The sequence below is a fragment of the Salvelinus sp. IW2-2015 genome, linkage group LG14, assembly GCF_002910315.2.
Source record: "Salvelinus sp. IW2-2015 linkage group LG14, ASM291031v2, whole genome shotgun sequence".
Lineage (NCBI taxonomy): Eukaryota > Metazoa > Chordata > Actinopteri > Salmoniformes > Salmonidae > Salvelinus > Salvelinus sp. IW2-2015.
Window position 1 is genome coordinate 5174075 of NC_036854.1, and position 20158 is coordinate 5194232.

The 20158-nt window shown below is 42.6% G+C and overlaps 2 protein-coding genes across 2 annotated transcripts in view; one reads left to right on the top strand and one right to left on the bottom strand.

Annotated features, from left to right (window-relative positions):
* Positions 1–8363, bottom strand: part of LOC111973040 (actin-related protein 10) — a 29512-nt gene extending 21149 nt beyond the window's left edge. Inside the window, exons 1-2 of the mRNA XM_024000189.3 lie at positions 8195–8363; positions 7696–7768 (exon numbers count right to left, since the gene is read on the bottom strand). Of these exons, the coding sequence (XP_023855957.1) occupies positions 7696–7768; positions 8195–8271 (150 nt within the window). The 5' untranslated portion in view covers positions 8272–8363. The remainder of the gene's footprint in view (positions 1–7695; positions 7769–8194) is intronic.
* Positions 8364–9044: 681 nt separating this feature from the next.
* LOC111973274 (armadillo-like helical domain-containing protein 4) lies at positions 9045–18935 on the top strand. Its single transcript, XM_024000578.1, has 8 exons — positions 9045–9295; positions 13034–14241; positions 15493–15855; positions 16043–16198; positions 16341–16499; positions 16646–16677; positions 16968–17120; positions 17389–18935. The coding sequence occupies exons 2-8, from the start codon at positions 13137–13139 to the stop codon at positions 17461–17463; spliced, it is 2043 nt and encodes a 680-aa protein (XP_023856346.1). The 5' UTR covers positions 9045–9295; positions 13034–13136; the 3' UTR covers positions 17464–18935.
* The last annotated feature ends 1223 nt before the right edge of the window (positions 18936–20158 follow it).

Sequence of the window (20158 nt, forward strand, 5' to 3'; positions counted from 1 at the left end):
CAAAAACAAGTCTCTCACCGTTGCAGCTTGCTACAGACAACCCTCTGCCCCCAGCTGTGCCCTCGACACCATATGTGAATTGATTGCCCCCCATCTATCTTCTGTGCTCGTGCTACTAGGTGACCTAAACTGGGACATGCTTAACACCCCGGCCATCCTACAATCTAAGKTWGATGCCRTCAATCTCACACAAATTATCAATGAACCTACCAGGTACAACCCCAAATCTGTAAACACGGGCACCCTCATAGATATCATCCTAACTAACTCGCCCTCCAAATACACCTTTGCTGTTTTCAATCAAGATCTCAGCGATCACTGCCTCATTACTTGCATCCGTAATGGGTCTGCGGTCAAACGACCACCCCTCATCACTATCAAACGCTCCCTAAAACACTTCTGCGAGCAGGCCTTTCTAATCGATCTGGCCGGGGTATCCTGGAATGACATTGACCTCATCCCGTCAGTAGAGGACGCCTGGTTYTTCTTTAAAAGTGCCTTCCTCACCATCTTAAATAAGCATGCTTATTTCAAAAATTTAACTAGGAATAGATATAGTCCTTGATTCATTAGCATCGAATAGCCCCTGTGATATGCAACTTTTCAGGGATGTTAGGAACAAATATACACAGGCAGTTAGGAAAACTAAGGTTAGCTTTTTCAAACAGAAATTTGCATCCTGTAGTACAAACTCTAAAAAGTTCTGGGACACTGTAAAGTTCATGGAGAATAAGAGCACCTCCTCCCAGCTACCCACTGCTCTGAGGCTAGGAAACACTGTTACCACCGATAAATCCACTATAATTGAACATTTCAATAAGCATTTCTGTTCGGCTGGCCATGCTTTCCACCTGGCTGGCCACCCCTACCCCGGTCAACTGCCCGGCACCCACCACAGCAACCCGCCCAAGCCCCCACCATTTCTCCTTTACCAAAATCCAGATAGCTGATGTTCTGAAAGAGCTGCAAAATCTGGACCCCTACACATCAGCCGAGCTAGACAATCTGAACGCTCTCTTTCTAAAATGATCTGTCAAAATTGTTGCAACCCCTATTACTAGCCTGTTCAACCTCTCTTTTGCATCGTCTGAGATCCCAAAGATTGGAAAGCTGCCAAGGTTATCCCCCTCTTCAAAGGGGGTGACACTCTAGACCCAAACTGCTACAAACCTATATCTATCCTACCCTGTCTTTCTAAGGTCTTCGAAAGCCAAGTTAACAAACAGATTACCGACCATTTCGAATCCCACCGTACCTTCTCCGCTATGCAATCTGGTTTCAGAGCTGGTCATGGGTGCACCTTAGCCACGCTCAAGGTCCTAAACGATATCATAACTGCCATCGATAAGAGACATTACTGTGCAGCCGTATTCAACGACCTGGCCAAGGCTTTCGACTCTGTCAATCACCACATTCTTATTAGCAGACTCGACAGCCTTGGTTTCTCAAATGATTGCCTCGCCTGGTTTACCAACTACTTCTCTGATAGAGTTCAGTGTGTCAAATCGGAGGGCCTGTTGTCCGGATCTCTGGCAGTCTCTATGGGGGTGCCACAGGCTTCAATTCTCGGGCCGGCCACTCGCCTTCTCTTGTATACATCAATGTGATGTCGCTCTTGCTGCTGCGTGATTTCTCTGATCCACCTCTACGCAGACGACACCATTCTTTATATTCTGGCCCCTCTTGACCACTGTGTTAACTAACCTACTAGACGAACTCTAGACAGCTTCAATGCCATACAACTCTCTTGTGCGCTCCAACTGCTCTTAAATCAAGTAAAAACTAAATGCATGCTATTCAATCGATCACTGCCCGCACCTGCCCGCTTCCGCAGCATCACTACTCTGGACGTCTCTGACTTAGAATACATGGACAACTACAAATACCAAGGTGTCTGGTTAGACTATAAAACTCTCCTTCCAACTCACCATTAAGCATCTTCCCAATCCATAAAATGTTAAATCTATAGAATTGGCTTCCTTATTTCCAAACAAAGCATCCTTCACTCATGCTCCCAACATTACCCTCGTAGAACTGACCTTCCTACCTATCCTCGACTCGGCAATTCATCTATAAAATAGCCGTCCAAAACACTCTACAAACAAATTGGATGCAGTCTATCACGAGTGCCATCCATGTTTCGTCACCAAAGCCCCATATACACCACCATTCGGACCCTGTATGCTCTCGTGCTGGCCTCTTTCATACTCTCGCCAACCCCATCTGCTCAGTTCACCTACAAGTCTCTTGCTATGTAAAGCCCCGCCTTATTCTCAGCTCCACTCGTCACCATAAGCACACCCACCACCCACCACACGCGCTCCAGCAGGTAGATCTCATAGTCACCACCCAAAAGCCAATTCCTCCTTTGCCCCTCTCCTTCCAATTCCTCTGCCAATGACTGGAATTGAACCTGCAAAAAATCACTGAAGCGGGACTCATCTCCCTCATAGCTTTAACACCAGCTGTCAAGCATCTCACAATCACTGCACCGTTACATAGCCCATCTGTAAACAGCCATCCTATCTACCTTCATCCCCATTACTGTTTATTTATTTATTTCTCCTTTGCACCCCAGTATCTCTACTTGCCACATTCATCTTTCTGCACATCTACCATTCCAGTGTTAACTTCTCTGGATAGTTGGACAGTAGCGTCCCACCATAACCAACAGCCAGTGAAATTGCAGGGGGCCCAAATTCAAAACAACAAAATTCACAATTAAAAATTCCTCAAACATACAAGTATTATTACACCATTTTAAAGATAAACCTCTCGTTAATCCAGCCAAAGTGTACTGATTTCAAATATGATTTACGCGAAAGCACACCTTGCGATTATGTTAGCTCAAGTACATATCCACAGAAAAACATAGCCAGTTTTCCAGCCAAAGAAGGGAGAACCAAAAAGCAGGAAATAGAGTTAAAAATTATCACTAACATTGATTGATCTTCATCAAAATGGACACTCATAGGACTTCATGTTACCAGAATACATGTATCGTTTTGTTTGTAAGTTCATATTTATATCAAAAATCTGAAATTTAGGCGGACGCTTACTGTCTCACTTGGCCAAAAGCCAGAGAAAATGCAGCGCGCCAAATCAATAAAAATACATAAAAATAAAACTTTCATCTAAATCACACAATGGAAAAAAGATAAACCCAAATTTTAAAGCTACACTGTTGTGAATCCAGCCAAACATGTCAAGAATTCAAATAGCTTTCGCGAAAGCAAACGATGCTATTATTTGAGTTAGCACCATTGTAAACAAAGAGAGATAAGCATATTTCAACTCTGCAGGCGCAACACAAAACGCAGAAATAAAAATATAATTCATGCCTTACCTTTGACGAGCTTCGTTGTTGGCACTCCAATATGTCCCATAAACATCACAAATGTCCTTTTGTTCGATTAATTCCGTCGATATATATCCAAAATGTCCATTATTTGGCGCTTTGATTCCAGAAAAACACCGGTTCCAACTCGTGAAACATGACTACAAAATATCTCAAAAGTTACCTGTAAACTTTGCCAAAACATTTCAAACTACTTTTGTAATACAACTTAAGGTATTTTTTAACGTAAAATAATCGATAAAATTGAAGACGGATGATCTGTGTTCAATTACAGGATTTAAAACAATCTGTTAGCATGCTTTCTGGTCACGCGCCTCTATCTACAGGACACTTCAAGTGACCCTGATTTAAAAATGGCCGTACTTCTTCATTACACAAAGGAAAACCCTCAAACTAATTTCTAAAGACTGTTGACATCCAGTGTGGAAGTGTAGGAACTGCAAGAAGGTCAATTAGAAATCTGTATTCCCAATGAAAATCCATTGAAAAGAGAGTGACCAAAAAAAAAAAAAATCTGAATGGTTTGTCCTCGGGGTTTCACCTGCTAAATAAGTTCTGTTATACTCACAGACATGATTCAAACAGTTTTAGAAACTTCAGAGTGTTTTCTATCCAAATCTATAAACAATATGCATATCTTATCTTTTGGGGATGAGTAGCTGGCAGTTGAATTTGGGTATGCTTTTCATCCAAACGTGAAAATGCTGCCCCCTATCCTATATTGTAATTACTTTGCCACCATGGCCTATTTATTGCCTTAACTCCCTTATCTTACCTCATTTGCACTCACTGTATATAGAATTTTTGTTTTCTTTTTTTCTACTGTATTATTGACTATGTTTTGTTTATTCCATGTGTAACTCTGTGTTGTTGTATGTGTCGAATTGCTATGCTTTATCTTGGCCAGGTCGCAGTTGCAAATGAGAACTTGTTCTCAACTAGCCTACCTGGTTAAATAAAGGTGAAATAAATAAATAAAGTAATTGGGCACCCAAACTCACTCAGGTGCTTTGCTATATCACATTTGACATTGTCCGTAAGCTTGAGTTCATTTGCACACAAAAAAATGATACGATGATGGAAAGACCTGTGTGTTGTCCTTAATGCAAACAGAAGAGCTCCAACTTCTTAATCATAGCCTCAATTTTGTCCCACACATTGAATATAGTTGCGGAGAGTCCCTGTAATCCTAGATTCAGGTCATTCAGGCGAGAAAAAACATCACCCAGATAGGCCAGTCGTGTGAGAAACTCGTCATCATGCAAGCGGTCAGACAAGTGAAAAATATGGTCAGTAAAGAAAACTTTAAGCTCGTCTCTCAATTTWAAAAAAACGTGTTAATACTTTGCCCCTTGATAACCAGTGTACAACTAACTGTATGTTGTAAAAGTGTTACATGGTCGCTGTCCATATCATTGCATAGTGCAGAAAATACACAAGTTCAGGGGCCTTGCTTTAACAAAGTTAACCATTTTCACTGTAGTGTCCAAAACATCTTTCAAGCTGTCAGGCATTCCCTTGGCAGCAAGAGCTTCTCGGTGGATGCTGCAGTGTACCCAAGTGGTGTCGGGAGCAACTGCTTGCACGCACGTTACCACTCCACTATGTCTCCCTGTCATGGCTTTTGCGCCATCATTACAGATACCAACACATCTTTACCACCAAAGTCCATCTGATGTCACAAAGCTGTCCAGTACTTTAAAAATATCCTCTCCTGTTGTACTGACTTCCAGTGGTTTGCAGAAGCGGATATCTTCCTTAATTGACCCCCCATAAACGTAACGGACATATACCAGGAGCTGTGCCAGGCCTGCTACGTCTGTTGACTCATCCAGCTGTAACGCATAGAATTCACTGGCTTGTATGCGAAGCAGTAATTGTTTCAAAACATCTCCTGCCATGTCACTGATGCGTCATGAAACAGTGTTGTTTGATGAAGGCATTCGTTTTTTTGGCCTTTTCCCCCAGCCATATCCGCAGCAGCAGGAAGAATTAAGTCCTCCACAATAGTATGGGACTTGCCTGTCCTAGCCACTCGGTAGCTCACCATWTAAGACGCTTCTAGCCCCTTCTTATTAATGGTATCTGTTGCTTTTATACATGTCTTAGTACCCGAAAGTCGTCTTAATTCTTGCTCAAAAWWWWTTTGTGTGAAGGTTTCATCAAGTTGTGAGATAGTACTTTCGCACATATAACACACTGTGGCTGAGGAAAGGCACTACTCCCAATATAAGTGAACCCCAAATCAATGTAGTTCTCATCATATTTGCGCCTCTTCGATGGTCCAACGTCCCTGTCTTTTTTTTMCTGCTTTCCCGTGTAAGGGGGCAGCAGCTCTTCAGCTGCATCAGATTCACAACTGTCAGTGTCCATGCTAGCTGGGCTAACAACAAATGTAGAATTACTGATGCTAGCATTGAATGTGCTCGTGGAAGCAGAACAATTTGTGTCGTAGTAGTAGCAGGTACTTTTTTTTTTTTTTTTTAATACCATTTATCAATTTTCGAGCAAACGGAATGAGCAGCAGCTACTTTTGGCTACATACGGACCGTTAGTGGAATTCCCGCGAGAGAGTAACGGTTGATGTAATTGGATGTTAATTATTTGACTAGGCTACCTGTATTTGACATTGTGTTGTTATTTCGCTGAACACTAGATGGTTTAATTTTCTTTTTGGCAGTGAAAAGAGGCTACTTAGGTGAGAGAAAAAAACTCACCCAAATGTATAGCCCCGTTGGAAAATATAAATGGACTGTATGAAAATGTGAAAAAAAGTAGTTTTATATATATATATATATATATATATATATATAAATGTGAATCGCATTTTTATTTGGCGTACCCCCGACGGCATTGTGCATTGTGGGAATACCTGGTCTAGAACAAAGCAACACGGAGGAAAAGTGTCATGCATGTCAGTCACTCCTGGCTCAAAGTTGAGGAGAGACCAATCACTATTGGTCTTTGTGCGAGGTATTGACGTGTTGAAGGTACCGAACTGTCTGTTCAAGCAGTTGGCACACAACACAAGACATGCAACCAGAGGTCTCTTCATAGTCCCCAGGTCCAGAACAAAGGCTGGAAAACYCACAGTATTAAATAGAGCCATGACTACATGGAACTCTCCACCACCCCAGGTAATGCAAGCTAGCAATAAAACCAGTTTAAAAAAACAGATAATAGAACACCTTACTGCACAAAGGGGACTGTGAAGAGAGAGCAATTTTATATATATTGTATTGTAATTTGTACTGTACTATGTATTAGACCTAGATATTGTGTGTATGTACTGATATGTAGGCTGTGTGTGACATTATAAAATGTATTTCAGTCCTTGACTAATAATGTTCCCTACTATGTATTATGTCATGTTTCATGTAGACCCCAGGAAGAGTTAGCTGTTGCAAAAGCATCAGCTATGGGGACCCTAAAAAATACTAAATCTAGAGTGTTCGTGACTCAGCAGATGTTGCATGTTTGTAAATTAAACAGTTATTCTGCGCTCTGGCACACAGGTGAGAGTGCTCTGAAATCGGAGTAGCTAGCCAGAGTGAATTTGTGAACGCAAGAGATATGCTAACTGTATAATACAGTCGTTCAGGTTCTTGCTAGCTAACAAAATGATACCTGCATCTCTAGCTGTGTATAGCCACCGAAAAACAATGAGTGGGAGAAGTCACTCACACACCCCTCCAATGACATGGTATCCTCCTAGCAGCAAGCTAGCTAGCTAACYTTAGGCTCTGTGTTTTTATCTTGCTACATAAATAGATACCCATGCCTATTAGCCATGTCATGACTTACTTATGATCATTTCCCTTGCTAGTTTGATTGTATTGACATTCCCAGTCTTAGTTACATTCGTCCATTTTTGTCAAAAATATTGAGTAAGTGAAACAGAATCAGTGCATCCCGGGTGGAGGCAGCAAACAATGTACAAGGCCAGCTGGGATTTACAACCTGATAACAATATTTTTTGGACCACCAAGTAATGTATTGGTGAATTATATTAATCATGCACTGAACTGCATCCATCTAATCTATTCTGCTAACAATGCCTTAGTGTACGTCATGGAAAAACCTTTTATAAAGTTGGTTTTGTAGCATKATCTGGGAATTTTATATATTTTACTGATATTATGATTGTCTGTTTGTTTCATATCTGAAAAGTAGTTAAAACGCTGTCAGTTCCACTTTAAAGAGCACTAGTTATTATTTCTCACACACACACACACACACACACACACACAGAGAGAAGAGGCTGTCGATTTCAATAATGCCTGTCCATAAGTTAAAGAGCACTAGTTATTCATTAATTCGCTCACTAACTCACTCACCTGCGGTTGTCCCGGCTTCTGTATCTCACTAGGAATGATGAACCTGGGCCCCGTTTCTCCAGCAAAGCCACACCTGCATCATCATACAAAACCATTTAGTTTGTGATGAGTGAAATCATTGACAGTTGTCAGACAGTACTCAATGCCAATGAATGTGGATTTAATGAGTAAAGGTCCTTAGTGTGTCCCAATGTGTYTCTGATTCTCATATGATCTTCCCCAGCCCAGGCACTAGACTGCTGCTGTTCCTTACATTGCTAGCTAGTTAACATTAGCCAGCTAGCTTTCGTTAATATTGCTAGCCCTTTTTCAGCTAAACACATATTTAACACATTGTGACCAACTAATAACTTGCTTTAAACATTGGATAGTCGGTTTATATTTGCTTAAACTTCTGATGTTCAGTACTTAGCATGTGTGACTGGTAGTGGCCAATGTTGTTAGCATGTAAACGTTAGCTCTGCTAGTTAACGACATATCTAGCTAGCTAAATACTTACTTTGTGTAAGCTGCTCCTAAATCAATGACGACTGCAGTTTTTTCCCCTCCACTCCCCAACCCTTCAAACAAGGGCATTTTATATTTTATATTCACTTAATTAATCGTTTCCGATATACAACATGCAAACGCAAATAAATTGCTGGGCTTGGCAGGGTCCTTTCTTTCAGTTTGAGGAATAACGTCTGATGAACTCGCCTGATTAAAAATATTTTGTCCCTGCTGTAAAATAGTTTATGCAATTATACTTGTATGTTATAAATCAAACGCAAAATAAAAATACATCACGGTCTATACTAGTCATATCCAAATATTTATAGAAGTCATTTTTACACACTAGATATGGACTGAGAATTTGAACGATCTATAAAGAACATGAAATTGTTTGGGCAATATTTTATGCAATCAATTTCATGTTCTTATAGATCGTTCAAGAGTAGACATGAAAGGATGAAAGGAGAGAAATTCGGTGGTTTCTTTATTTGCCATGAAGTGATGCATCGACTAGAGACAGGTAGTCCGACATAATAAATAAGCAGATCAACTTTCATGTAATTTACTTACATTTTTAGATTTCACATTTATCTTCCATTAATTAATTAATTGCTATAGGGAAGGTAACTTTCTAAGACACCCAACACAACATTATTATTATTATAACACAGGTTTTAGAACCAAGGAGCTGTCCATTCAGCACCACCTCMGGAAAAACAAAATCTGAGGTTCAAATAGAATTTGAAAACATTTCCCCACACTAAAACAATTGCCTGTTATGCAACGCATTGGACATAAAATATTACTGAATGTTCTTCATAAATCATATCTCTACACGCGCTCAATCACAGAGCAGATCGAGGCACTCTGCCAGTTGAGGCGCGCGCATGCACACGCACTCCGAAGCGTAGCCTACATTGTGTGATCAGCACATTAATAAAGACGAGTCTATTCCTTAAGCTTGCTTCCGGATCGATATTGGCAGCTTATTGATATGATATTGGTTCAGTTGTATTAAACAACCCGTTGTTTAAAGGAAAGGCTGGGGAGAAATAAATACCGCCCTGTGCAATGAGGTGAACATCATTCCCGTCTACGACTCCGGCAGGTAAGGACAATGCATTATACAGTGCATCTTTTTTTAATGACTTTTCATCTAACATAACCCATTTGTTTCGATTTGTTTGAAATGTAAAACATGATCTATTGATAGAACAATATGGTTCATGACAGGCTTCTAAGATGAGAAGCACCGTCTCTACTGTAGCCTATGTGGCATAGTCACACACGCACATATGAATACACGGATTTTAATGCACTAGAAGACTAGGCTACTTAGATCTCTTGGCCATGAATCTGTACACTAAAGCGGTTTATGCCTGCGCCGCAGTGGCGTGGCGTGGTGTGGGTCTGGATGATGATGTTTGTTTACCGGATGGAGGTCTATTTTAATCCTCAGAATTGGTTCATAACTGGTATTGTGGGTGTCAAGCAGCAGGCGGCTCTCTTGACTCTTGTTGAGTACATTGATTAGTGATGGTCAGCTGGGGTCGGTAGTGTTTGTTAGAGTAAGAAGGTGCGTTTGTGTGTGTGTGTGTGTGTGTGTGTGTGTGTGTGTGTGTGGTGTGTTGGTTTGGTGTGTAATCTAGTGTGTGTGTGTGTACAATGCACTAACTGGAAGTCGCTCTGGATAAGCACACATGTTACTAAAATATCAAATGTGTGTGTTTGTGTGTGTGTATGTGTGTGTGTGTATGTGTGTCAGGTTTGACGTTGATGTCTGTGAAACGCCTGTCTGACGTCTGACACCAACCTGCTCTCAGAGCCTTTTGTATTATTGTGTACGTAAATCAGAACTCTCCATTTAGTATGATATGTTATGTTTTGTATGGTATGTATTCATTTTTGGATGGCTATAATCCATTTAGTATATGTTACAAATTACAATTCGTATGATATGTTAGGAATATMCTAGGTGGCTAACATTAGCTAGACTAGGGGTTGGGGTTAAGGGTTAGTGTTAAACTTAGGGTTAGGAGTTAGGTTAAAGGGTTATTAAGGTTAGGGTTAGGGTTAGGGGAAGGGTTAGCTAAAAGGGTTAAGGTCAGGGGAAAGGTTAGCTAACATGCTAAGTAGTTGCAAAGTAGCTAAAAAGTAGTAAGTTGTTGGAAATGTGCTAATTGTCTAAAATGCTGAAGTTGGCAGTGATGAGATTTGACACACAACCTTTTTGTTGCTAGACTTTTGGATTATAAACCCACGCCCACTCCGACCAACCACCTTTCTTTAGTTTTTGCCTTAAGTAACTTTTTGTCTTATGTAACCATACCAAACGTAACATATCATAGTAATTTGACTGAACCGGATTTACATTTACTTTGTTACGTCTAGTCTATGAGACCAGGCTGCTGACACACTGCAGCAACACAGGGAACCTGAGGGAAGCAGGGTGTCTTCCAGGCAACCCAATGGGAACAGAATTCTCTGTTTACAAGTCAACTCCATTTGCCAAGAAGAATGCCCCTTGCAGATTACCAAAGTATTTGTGCAGTGTCCTAGTCTCTTCCTCACTTGATATTTGAATGTGTTCTTTCTGTTATTATAATGGTATTATCTATTTGTATGGTACATTTTATATGAAAGTGCACTAACTGAAACGTGTTATTATCTATCTAAAAATATTAACCTGCAGAGTCCAACTGAACAGGACTGAGTCATTCTGGAGATAACCTGCTATTTATAGTTATGTTAAAAGTACAATGCAAGGGTTTGCTGTGTCAGGTTGTACTGACTGTGTGTGTGTGTGTGTGTGAGTGTGTGTCAGTGTTAATTTCGTCAACAAAAATAGTAACACAAATATTTGTCAAACACTTGTTTTTCAGTGGCAATTGACGAGACTATAACTGATAAGAGCGTCTGCTAAATGACTTAAATGTAATGTAATGTAAATAGACCCAGAAAAAACTATAACTAAACATTTTTAATTTCAGTAGACTAAAACGAGACGATACAAAATTATCTCTGTGACCTGACTACTAAGTGGACTGGACAAGAGTTTTTGGAGACATTGAGAGCTTTTCAGTGATAACATATGTAATATTAGCAGCACAGATGCACAGCGCAGTTCTGTTCAGCAGTGGGAAGGACGCACCATACCCGGCACACACAGCCCACATCAYCTGGTGAGCTGCGGGGGAGCAAGCGATGAGTGTGGGCAGACAGACAGACAGGCTCCACCTTCGATTATACACATCGCGCAAATTACCCTCTTGCTTCCACATAGCTAACCAGTCACTCACCAGCCTTCTCGTTAGCTACCCTTTGCCTGGTTAAGAAACACAAGCTGCTTTACGAAATTAAAAGCAATAGCAGCATTGAGTTTAATAGTAAAACAACAGTGTAGCTATGTTTTTCTCTCCATTGAGTATAGAAAAGAAGGCTGTCTTTGGATTTGTAATCTTGTTCAACCCTCTCACTTTCTCCACTGCATTTCATTGCCAGGCGCTACGTTTTTTTTTCTTTCTATRGTGTATTGGTATGCCACATTTTACATTCATAAAGCATATTGCAGGCCAATTCTAAAACTAGGCTACTTGCGGTCCGGACCATTAACCATTTGTTTAGGCTACATCTTGTTCAGTCATTTTACCTCATTAGCTAGCTATAGCTAACAACCTAGGGCGCATTCAGCAGGACTTAACGTTTTGGAATGTTCAGATAGAAATATGTTTTGTAGAACTAACCAAAATGTATTTTACGTTAATGGGGACCAAGTGACTCAGACTTGAGCACTTGGATCAGGACTACTGTACACATAGGAACTCAGACTTTAGCTATAGGGACTCGTGACCCGACTCGTGACTCGACCATTGGTGACTCGGACATGGACTCGCGCACAGGGGACTCGATTCGGACTCAAAATTTAGTGACTCGCCCACATCACTGGGCGAAACAGTCATTAGCTCCCATTTAAAGTCATTAGCCCCCGTTCTAGTGTTGGACACCAATGTGGCTGCGGTGTCAGTGAAACGTGGATGACAATGGCAATGACGCGACCGAGTGACTGATGTGCAACCCATACTACTTTGCCAATACACACACACTCTCTCTCTCTCTCTCTCGCTCTCTCTCTCTCTCTCTCTGTCTCTGTGCTTGAGAATTTACATGGACAGATAATTCTTACATATTCTTATATACTGTATGTTTGTCATTTTTCTGCTYTTGAGAAGAGAATAGGATGTTATTCAGAAAAATATGTTGGTAGGACAAGGCTATGTATTTTTGTGCACATTTTGGTACTTTATCCCTCAAACTCAACTTTTTAAATTATTCCCATCTAATCAGGGAATGATTTAGACCTGGGACACTAGGTGGGCGCAATTAATTATCCGGCAGGCTCTGGACCTCGTAGGGTAAGAGTTGAATACCCCTGCAGGGTTAATGACGCAATACAAATGTGATGTGACTACAATGAAAGGGCATTTAGTTGACTGGATTGGCCCACTGTTGTAGTCATTTTGACAATAACTAGACTAAATCATTATTCAAATGACAAAATGTGATTAAGACTTAATGATATTTTAATCAAAATGACTAAGACTAGACTAAATGTAATACTGTATAAAAAATAGTCACAAAATTAACACTGGTGTGTGTGTGTGTGTGTGGAGAGGAATGGAGTAGAAGTAAAACAACCAGAGAGAGGGCTCAAAAGTCCACATTTTCCACGAAACTGCCAGACTGCAACATCAAAGGAAAGGCTTACACAAAAGCTAATATAATCCTCAGCCTCAGTTATCTTAGGTTAGAGTTCAGCAATAAATAAGTGGTGAAATTCWTTCCTCAGCTGAATCGCCATACCATCTCCATACCTGCCCCCGTCATCTGACCACCCCCTTCTAGCCACTGCGACGCTTCTCTACGTCTCCATGTTTACTTTGTGGTGAGAGATGGGAAAGATGCTCTTCCCTGCAACTCTCCATCACCTCCTATTGGTAGGGGTCTGTCTCTGCGTCTACAGCACCCCAGTCCCGCCCCTCCACGACTGCGCACTCGCCTCACAGGACAGTGGCTGTGATGGACAAGCTGGGGAGCCAATGGAGGGAGAGCCCTGTGTAACACCAGCAACACCTGTCAGTGTGACATCAACAAGTGTCCAATCTGGGCCCTCTGATCCCGGCAGACTGTCCTATGGGATGGCAGAACATATGACTGGCAGCTGGACTGACCTATCAGAGAATATTGGAGCAGGGGGAGGCACTGGKCCTGATGTGATGGGACGCAAACCAGGGGGGATAGAGCCYGTGACGCAGGCACGAAACGTGGACAGTCATGAGGGTATATCTGAACRGGGAAGGGCTAAGAGCCAGGGGAGGGAGGCAGAGACAGGGGCTGCCTCTGAGAGCTTCTCTGAGGGGAAGGAGACTCACAGACTGCCTGTAGAAGCTCCAGAACTCTACACAGACAAAGAGATMAAAGTAGGGCCCGAAGAGGATCCTATGGAGGATGTACCTACTGTCACCACTGGGGCCATGATAGCTTCCCTAGGAGAGAGGCAAGGGATGACGGTGGCCATGAAAACACCCAGAGCTGCTCTACATGGTGCTTCCACAGCAACCAGAGCCCCAGAACCAGACAGCCAGACAGGGACGCACCTTGCTGGGGAGAGAAGAGACCTCATCCTGGAAGAGAGGCCAGATCTCCATGGAGGAAAGGAAGGGGAACTCAGAGAGAGCTTTCCCGACCTCGGAGCTCCTCTTCTGGGGCAGGAGACAGAGACGACCAGACCGAGCTCCTCATCTCCCCATAGTATCCTTACAAACTCCCCATTGACCTCCATCCCTCCGTCAGTATGGAGATCCAGCAGAGACGATTCATCACTGCCCCCTAGTGGTCTGGAGGCCGCTGGCCCTGCATCTCCACACCCCCAAGATGGAGAGACAGCGTTTGCTCTCCCAGACCCCCTCCTGCCCGACCTTGGACCAGCCCTGACAGGATCCTCCAGACAGGATGACCCTGACAGCCTCTGGACTGAACCACTACAGCAAAATGGGGGTGAGTATGCAGTATGCTATGGTCCAATGAGTACATACTGGATATGTTAGAGACAGCCACTGGGAACTCAGCCACCTGGAGTGAGTCTACTCTACAGATGCACTTGAGGGCCACATTCTATGTTGAGTTTTTGCACATGCACACACCAACACACTTACTCTGCCACACAACAAGGTAAGGTGCTGCTCTAGCTGTTGTTGTGTCACACCATAGAATTCTTTTACACGGGTTGCCTGTTTGCCTTTCGCTGGGTTTCAATAGGTTTCATTAAAAAGGGAAGGGAAATGAAAGTGACACGTCTAGCTGCAGAGATCTCCTTTGATGATCGGGGGGGGGGGGGATGCTTGGTTTTCCACGCTTCACTTTGAACCTTAGCAGGCAGGGTTCCAGGGAAGCAGTCTAATTACTTTCTATTTCTGACGGTGGAAATAAACCTCACATGACTGCCAGGAGACAGCAATGACAGGGACTGTTATACAAGTCTGGGGAATTCACTCACCCTTTATCTCTATCTCCCTCCCTCCATCAGAGAGGAACATTAAAGACCTAGGCACTAGCATGGCCAGCCAGGCAGTTTATTACTGTGTGATGCAGTAGAYTAGAGGAGTCTGTCTCAGCCAATATGTGTTCCTGACTGTTCCTGCCTGTCTGGCGTCCCTCTAAGGATTGTCTGTTAGCGCTACAGGCAGCCTGTTAGCGTCCCTCTGGGACGTGTGCGTGTATGTACATATACGTATGTGCGTATATTTGTGTGTGTGTGTTCCAGCTTCTCTTTGGGGACATGAAGCTTCCCTACAAGGGAAACCAAGCTACCTTGATGAGTAGTATGTAGAAGGAAGGATTTTCTTTTTGGAACACCCTTTTCAACATGGCAAAAAAAAAAAAAATCTACATGACTGAAAGAGATGCAGAAATAAACATTTTGATTGAATCTTCATCAATTACAAGAATAACCTGTCCCAGAAAGCTGCACCATATGGTGGATTCCTTCCATGGTTATGTTATGTGATATGGGATTTATACCTTTTTTATTTGTGAGCAGAGCAGTTAYAATGTAGTTGAGAACTGGAAGCAGAGCTGTGGGTCTAAAACTCCTCTCTCTTCACCAGTACATACCATCATGTTTCTAGTCACAGGTTGATATCTAGCAGTCAATAGAGCCAATACGAGCCAATACGAATTGCCTATGGACCATCAGTGAGTCCAGACCCAACATCTGTCGGTGTGTGTGTGTGTGTATTTAACTACCAGCCGTCGATGCCAGTGCCCCTCCCATGCAGGACGCGTCCACAGAGGGCACGATGTCATCGGAGGACCTCCCTCTCATCTTCGAGCCCTTTGATGATGTCACACCTGAAGGGGCGGGGGTAGCGACAGCCTCTCTCGCGCCCAGCAACTCACAGCTGTCTGTCTCCATGGCTACCACGGGGATGCTACTGTCAAAGGTGGAGTTCGACCAGGTGGACACAGGTGACACGGGGCCATCCCGTGTCCCACCCCTGGTGCTACCAGATTGGACTTCGCCATGGCAGACATCCGGGGCTGAGATCTCTGAGCCTATCTGCCCCTCTGGTCCACCCATAGACCCTCCCCCTTCAGAGACAGAACAGCCAGGTGAGACTTCTTTCTTATTAATCTTCTTCATTATTTCATTCGTCCTCTTCATCTTTTCACCATATTGCTGACACTCATCCGATCCATTTAGATCTAGAAGTTTCTACAGTAGTATCTAAGGACTAGATGTTGATGTTATTCTTCACTATATCRACTATAATGATCCAGCCGTGATGGTTATATTTAGGTGGTAGTGAGACCATACAGAACCCAGAGGAAACCCCGCCCACCTCCGAACCCAACCCTACAAGCATCGCCTCCCAGCAGACCACCATGACAACGGTCACCAAGACAACCAATCTGCCTGTGGTCAAATCAGGTCTGGAYGAACTGGAGTCTGAAGGTAGGAGTCACACTAACACACACACATAATGCACACTAATACTCTAATGTACACACATTGTTTATACAATGTAAAGATGAAAGTTCACAATTCAAATTGACAGGAAGTTGAATCAGCTGTTTTCCTTCTTTTCTTCCTGTAGAGGAGCCAGAGGTGGATGAGGAGGATGAGAACACAGAGGAGTCAGAGGAAGAGGACAGCGAAGAGGAACAGAAGGAGTCCCCTATCCCAGCCCCCACTCGACCTCCCTACAGCCTCATCCCCCCACCTCCTGTCTGGGTGCAGCGCAATCAGGGCCTGAGTGAGAGGAGACACACACGAATGCATGCGCACATAAAACTAACTTTGGCTCTTTTCAATTAGGAAATAAGTGTAATTGAAATAGTGGGTGACAATCTTGTGTGGGTTAAATGTGCTTCAAAGCCACTCTTCCTCCCTTTTTTTCAGTGCGTAGCTGGGTGGAACTGATCAGAGAAAAGGTAAGATCGCCATTAATGGTCATGACAGAACCATACTAACCTCATTATAAAGAACTGTTAGAAAGTGTGGTCCTTTAGGCTGTTTGGCTGTGTAGCAGGGATAATATTGACCCCTATTACCCTTAAGTTAAATTAGTCAAAAAACATCAACTGGAAGAGTTGTCTCTAAGACACTCTGGTCTACGAGTGGTCTGTATTTCCTGTGTGTGGCTAGTTTCTTCTCCCTGCTCGTTCCTCACACACCCCTATCGTTCACCTCTGTCCCTCAACCATGTTCCCTCTCCCTCCAGGCAGGGTATGTGTCTGGGATGTTGGCCCCGGTGGGCATTGGCATCATGGGGGCCCTGCTCATCGTTGGGGCCCTCTACAGCATCAGGATGATCCACCGTAAGAGGAGGAACAGCTTCAAACACCAGCGTAGGAGGAAGGCCAGGCACACTGAGGTTAATAGGAATATGCTCACTAGCGCTACACTATTAAAAAAGGATGCATATATCAGCTTGTGGTAGAAATTGCCATTAACCAGTAGTTTAAAGTGGCTTCCTCATCTCCACACCTTCATCTGTACTGATTTAAAGACATTGGACAGTTTCTTTCACATCAGTGCAGATGAAAGAGATGGAAGAGACTTTGGACTTATTGAGCTTTATACAACCTTTAACTCCATGTAATGAATGTCCTGACTTTTGGTATTTGCCGTCTTGTCTCCAGCAACCCAGGGAGCCAAGCAGCAACGGCCAGGACCAAGCCATGCTATTGGCTGACAGCTCTGAGGACGAGTTCTGATCCTGCCCACAGCGCTGTGCCTGTAACCGATGAGACTCGGCCCGCGTCGTCGTTATCATATCTCCATGACTACCACATCTCCAATCACTGTGGGCCGATTGGCTATAATTCATCAGAGTATTTGACTGTCTAACCAACAAGACGGGTGGGTATTTGACATGTAAAACAGGGTTGAATGTTTTAACACCTATGTAGTTACAGGTGCATAGAGGGAAAACAATACAATATTTGAAAAATAAACTCCAGGCTATTGACATTCTTGTATGATCCACAATGTGTTTGAGATCCTTTAAACCAACAGTGTGTAGAGCATACAAGAATGACCGTGTGCTGAAGCCTCTTTTTCAATTACTTTCTATGTAATAAAAGGGCTAGAGCAGAATCCATTTAATAGGATCTCTGTTTATATAGCTGACGAGGAGTGCATTTCAATAGTATGAAGTGGCTTCCTCTTCTTGTCTCCTTTCCTACATTTAGGAAGCCACTTCAGAAATGAAGCCACTACAGGCTATAGAGATGCACTCACGGTTACTGGAGTAAGATGGTCACACACTATTGAGTTCATAACACATCATAGACACTGAAAAAACACAAGCTGTCAACACCAGTGTGCATTAATGTACTGTAGATACTTTCATAGACAGCCATTGCTTGATTCAGCCTTGTCGACTGTTTAAGGCCAAATTAATATCATCCTCCTTTAAAAGCATTCAGCAGGAACCAGCTCTCTCTGTGTGTACAGTTACAGGAAACTGATCATTCTATTGTTGCTCCTCCTGACAATGTTTTTCCTCCAGTGCGTGGCAGGCAACKTCTTTCATGACTACAAGGCTAATGCTTATTTAATCATCTCCATATCATTTACTATTGAATAGCCTACTCTACAGAAAGTCCAAGTCATTCAGAATCATTACATCCCATAGCCATGCTGAGGGATTTTTTAAAAGGGAGACTACTTGTATTTTCACTCAACCMCTCTCTTCTGTACTGTTGTTTCTCCTAATTGCCTAACAATCCATTTTTCTTATTTTGCACTGGGACCTGAAAGAACTGAGGTGAAAGCCAAAAGTCTAAGGAGAAACAGGACGCTTGCTGCTAGTCTACGCACTTAATGTTGACAAAGGTTTCCATTCCCCCTGGTTGATGCCTTTGTMATCCAAATGTATATATTTATTCATTTCTGTGGTTGATGCATCTAGTGTCTGCATTTTAGCACTAAATATTAAAGGTGTTTTGAAAAGTCTAATTCAATGTAATTGAGTAATCTTGCATTGTATAGTAGTCATTCAAGTTTGAAATGTGTCACATTTTGCGTGACCATCTCCTGGTAGGTTGCTTGAGATATATTGCCTGTGAATATGCAATAACAATGTAATGTATGGGTTCTTCTGTAAAATGATGGCCACATTTTGGGCTTTCTTTCTATAGATACCAAATGTGCAGTGTTACCAATAAAGCTCTCTTTTACCCAGGAGGATCTCTGTTTGTGGGAAAGGTTCACTATTTTTGTTTKTATTGCTAAACACAGTTGGAAGACAAAATGCCTAATCATGAATGAATCACATGATACATTGTAATACAATGTAAAATACTGCACTCTTTCAGATGTGCCGTTTGTTTGCTTTGGAACCAAGATAACCATCAGACAACCAAGAGTCAACCAATCCACCTTACCGCATTAAAAAAAATCTAATAATTTATTTCTGTGTACTGTTCCCACATTAAATAAAAGATATCGTCGGACAGATTGAAATCAAAGAGACAGAGGAAGAGGGGCAGAGGAACAGAACTCTGACATGCAAAAATACCGTTCTCTCTTCCCTTACCACACCTTACAGATCACAGGGGTCCAGGGCTAGTCACTGCAAAAAACAGAGACCCCCTTTAGCTGGTCCTGGGTGGGGTGTGTGGGGTCCCCGAGTGGAGTGGTAAGAAGAGAGTAGATGCCCACTGAGCTAAGGTCAGTTTACATCCTCCCTCTGTAATGGTGAAGGTTAGGATTTGGACATGATAAACTGATCCTAGATCGGTGTACCTAGAGAAAATTCTAGCCAGAGCAAGAAGCCAACTGGAATATCTAATAAAAAGCTTGACAACTCTTCCTCTCGTACAAGGAGATGGGAGAAGAGTGGTTGGTCTCTGGGGTGAATGGTAGCTAGGCAACCAGTGGGATGGTGGCCCTCCAAGACCAGTTTAAGTAGCCTTGTCAGCCTTGTTCTTAGACCCTAAACTCTGAAATGGCAAGACAACTTTTGATTTGTCTGTAGTGAAGACCATTCATTGACTTATTTTGAAGCCATGAGGGATGGGAAGGTATCAGCTTACCTGGATGCCAGTCTGTTTCTTCTTTAGCTCACTCCTTCGTCAAAACAGACCAGAGCCATAGATTAAATAGATGTCAATGTCTTTTGAAATAACACCAGACTCTGGCCACAAACAGACTGACAAGGAAGCCCTTCAACTGGGGTGCATTCAATGAGGTGCAAAGTTAAGAACAATGCAGCTAGAAAGATAATGAATAGAGTAGACAATTCCTAATTCTACATGACAGTGAATCAAATTGGTTCTAGACAAAACATTTATATATGAACATTCTATCTAACAGGGCACCCTCATGAACAGACCTCTGGTGTAGATGGTCAAACGGAGCTGTCTGGCCTATCATGGCAGGCAATAATGTCCACGGTCCCTACTG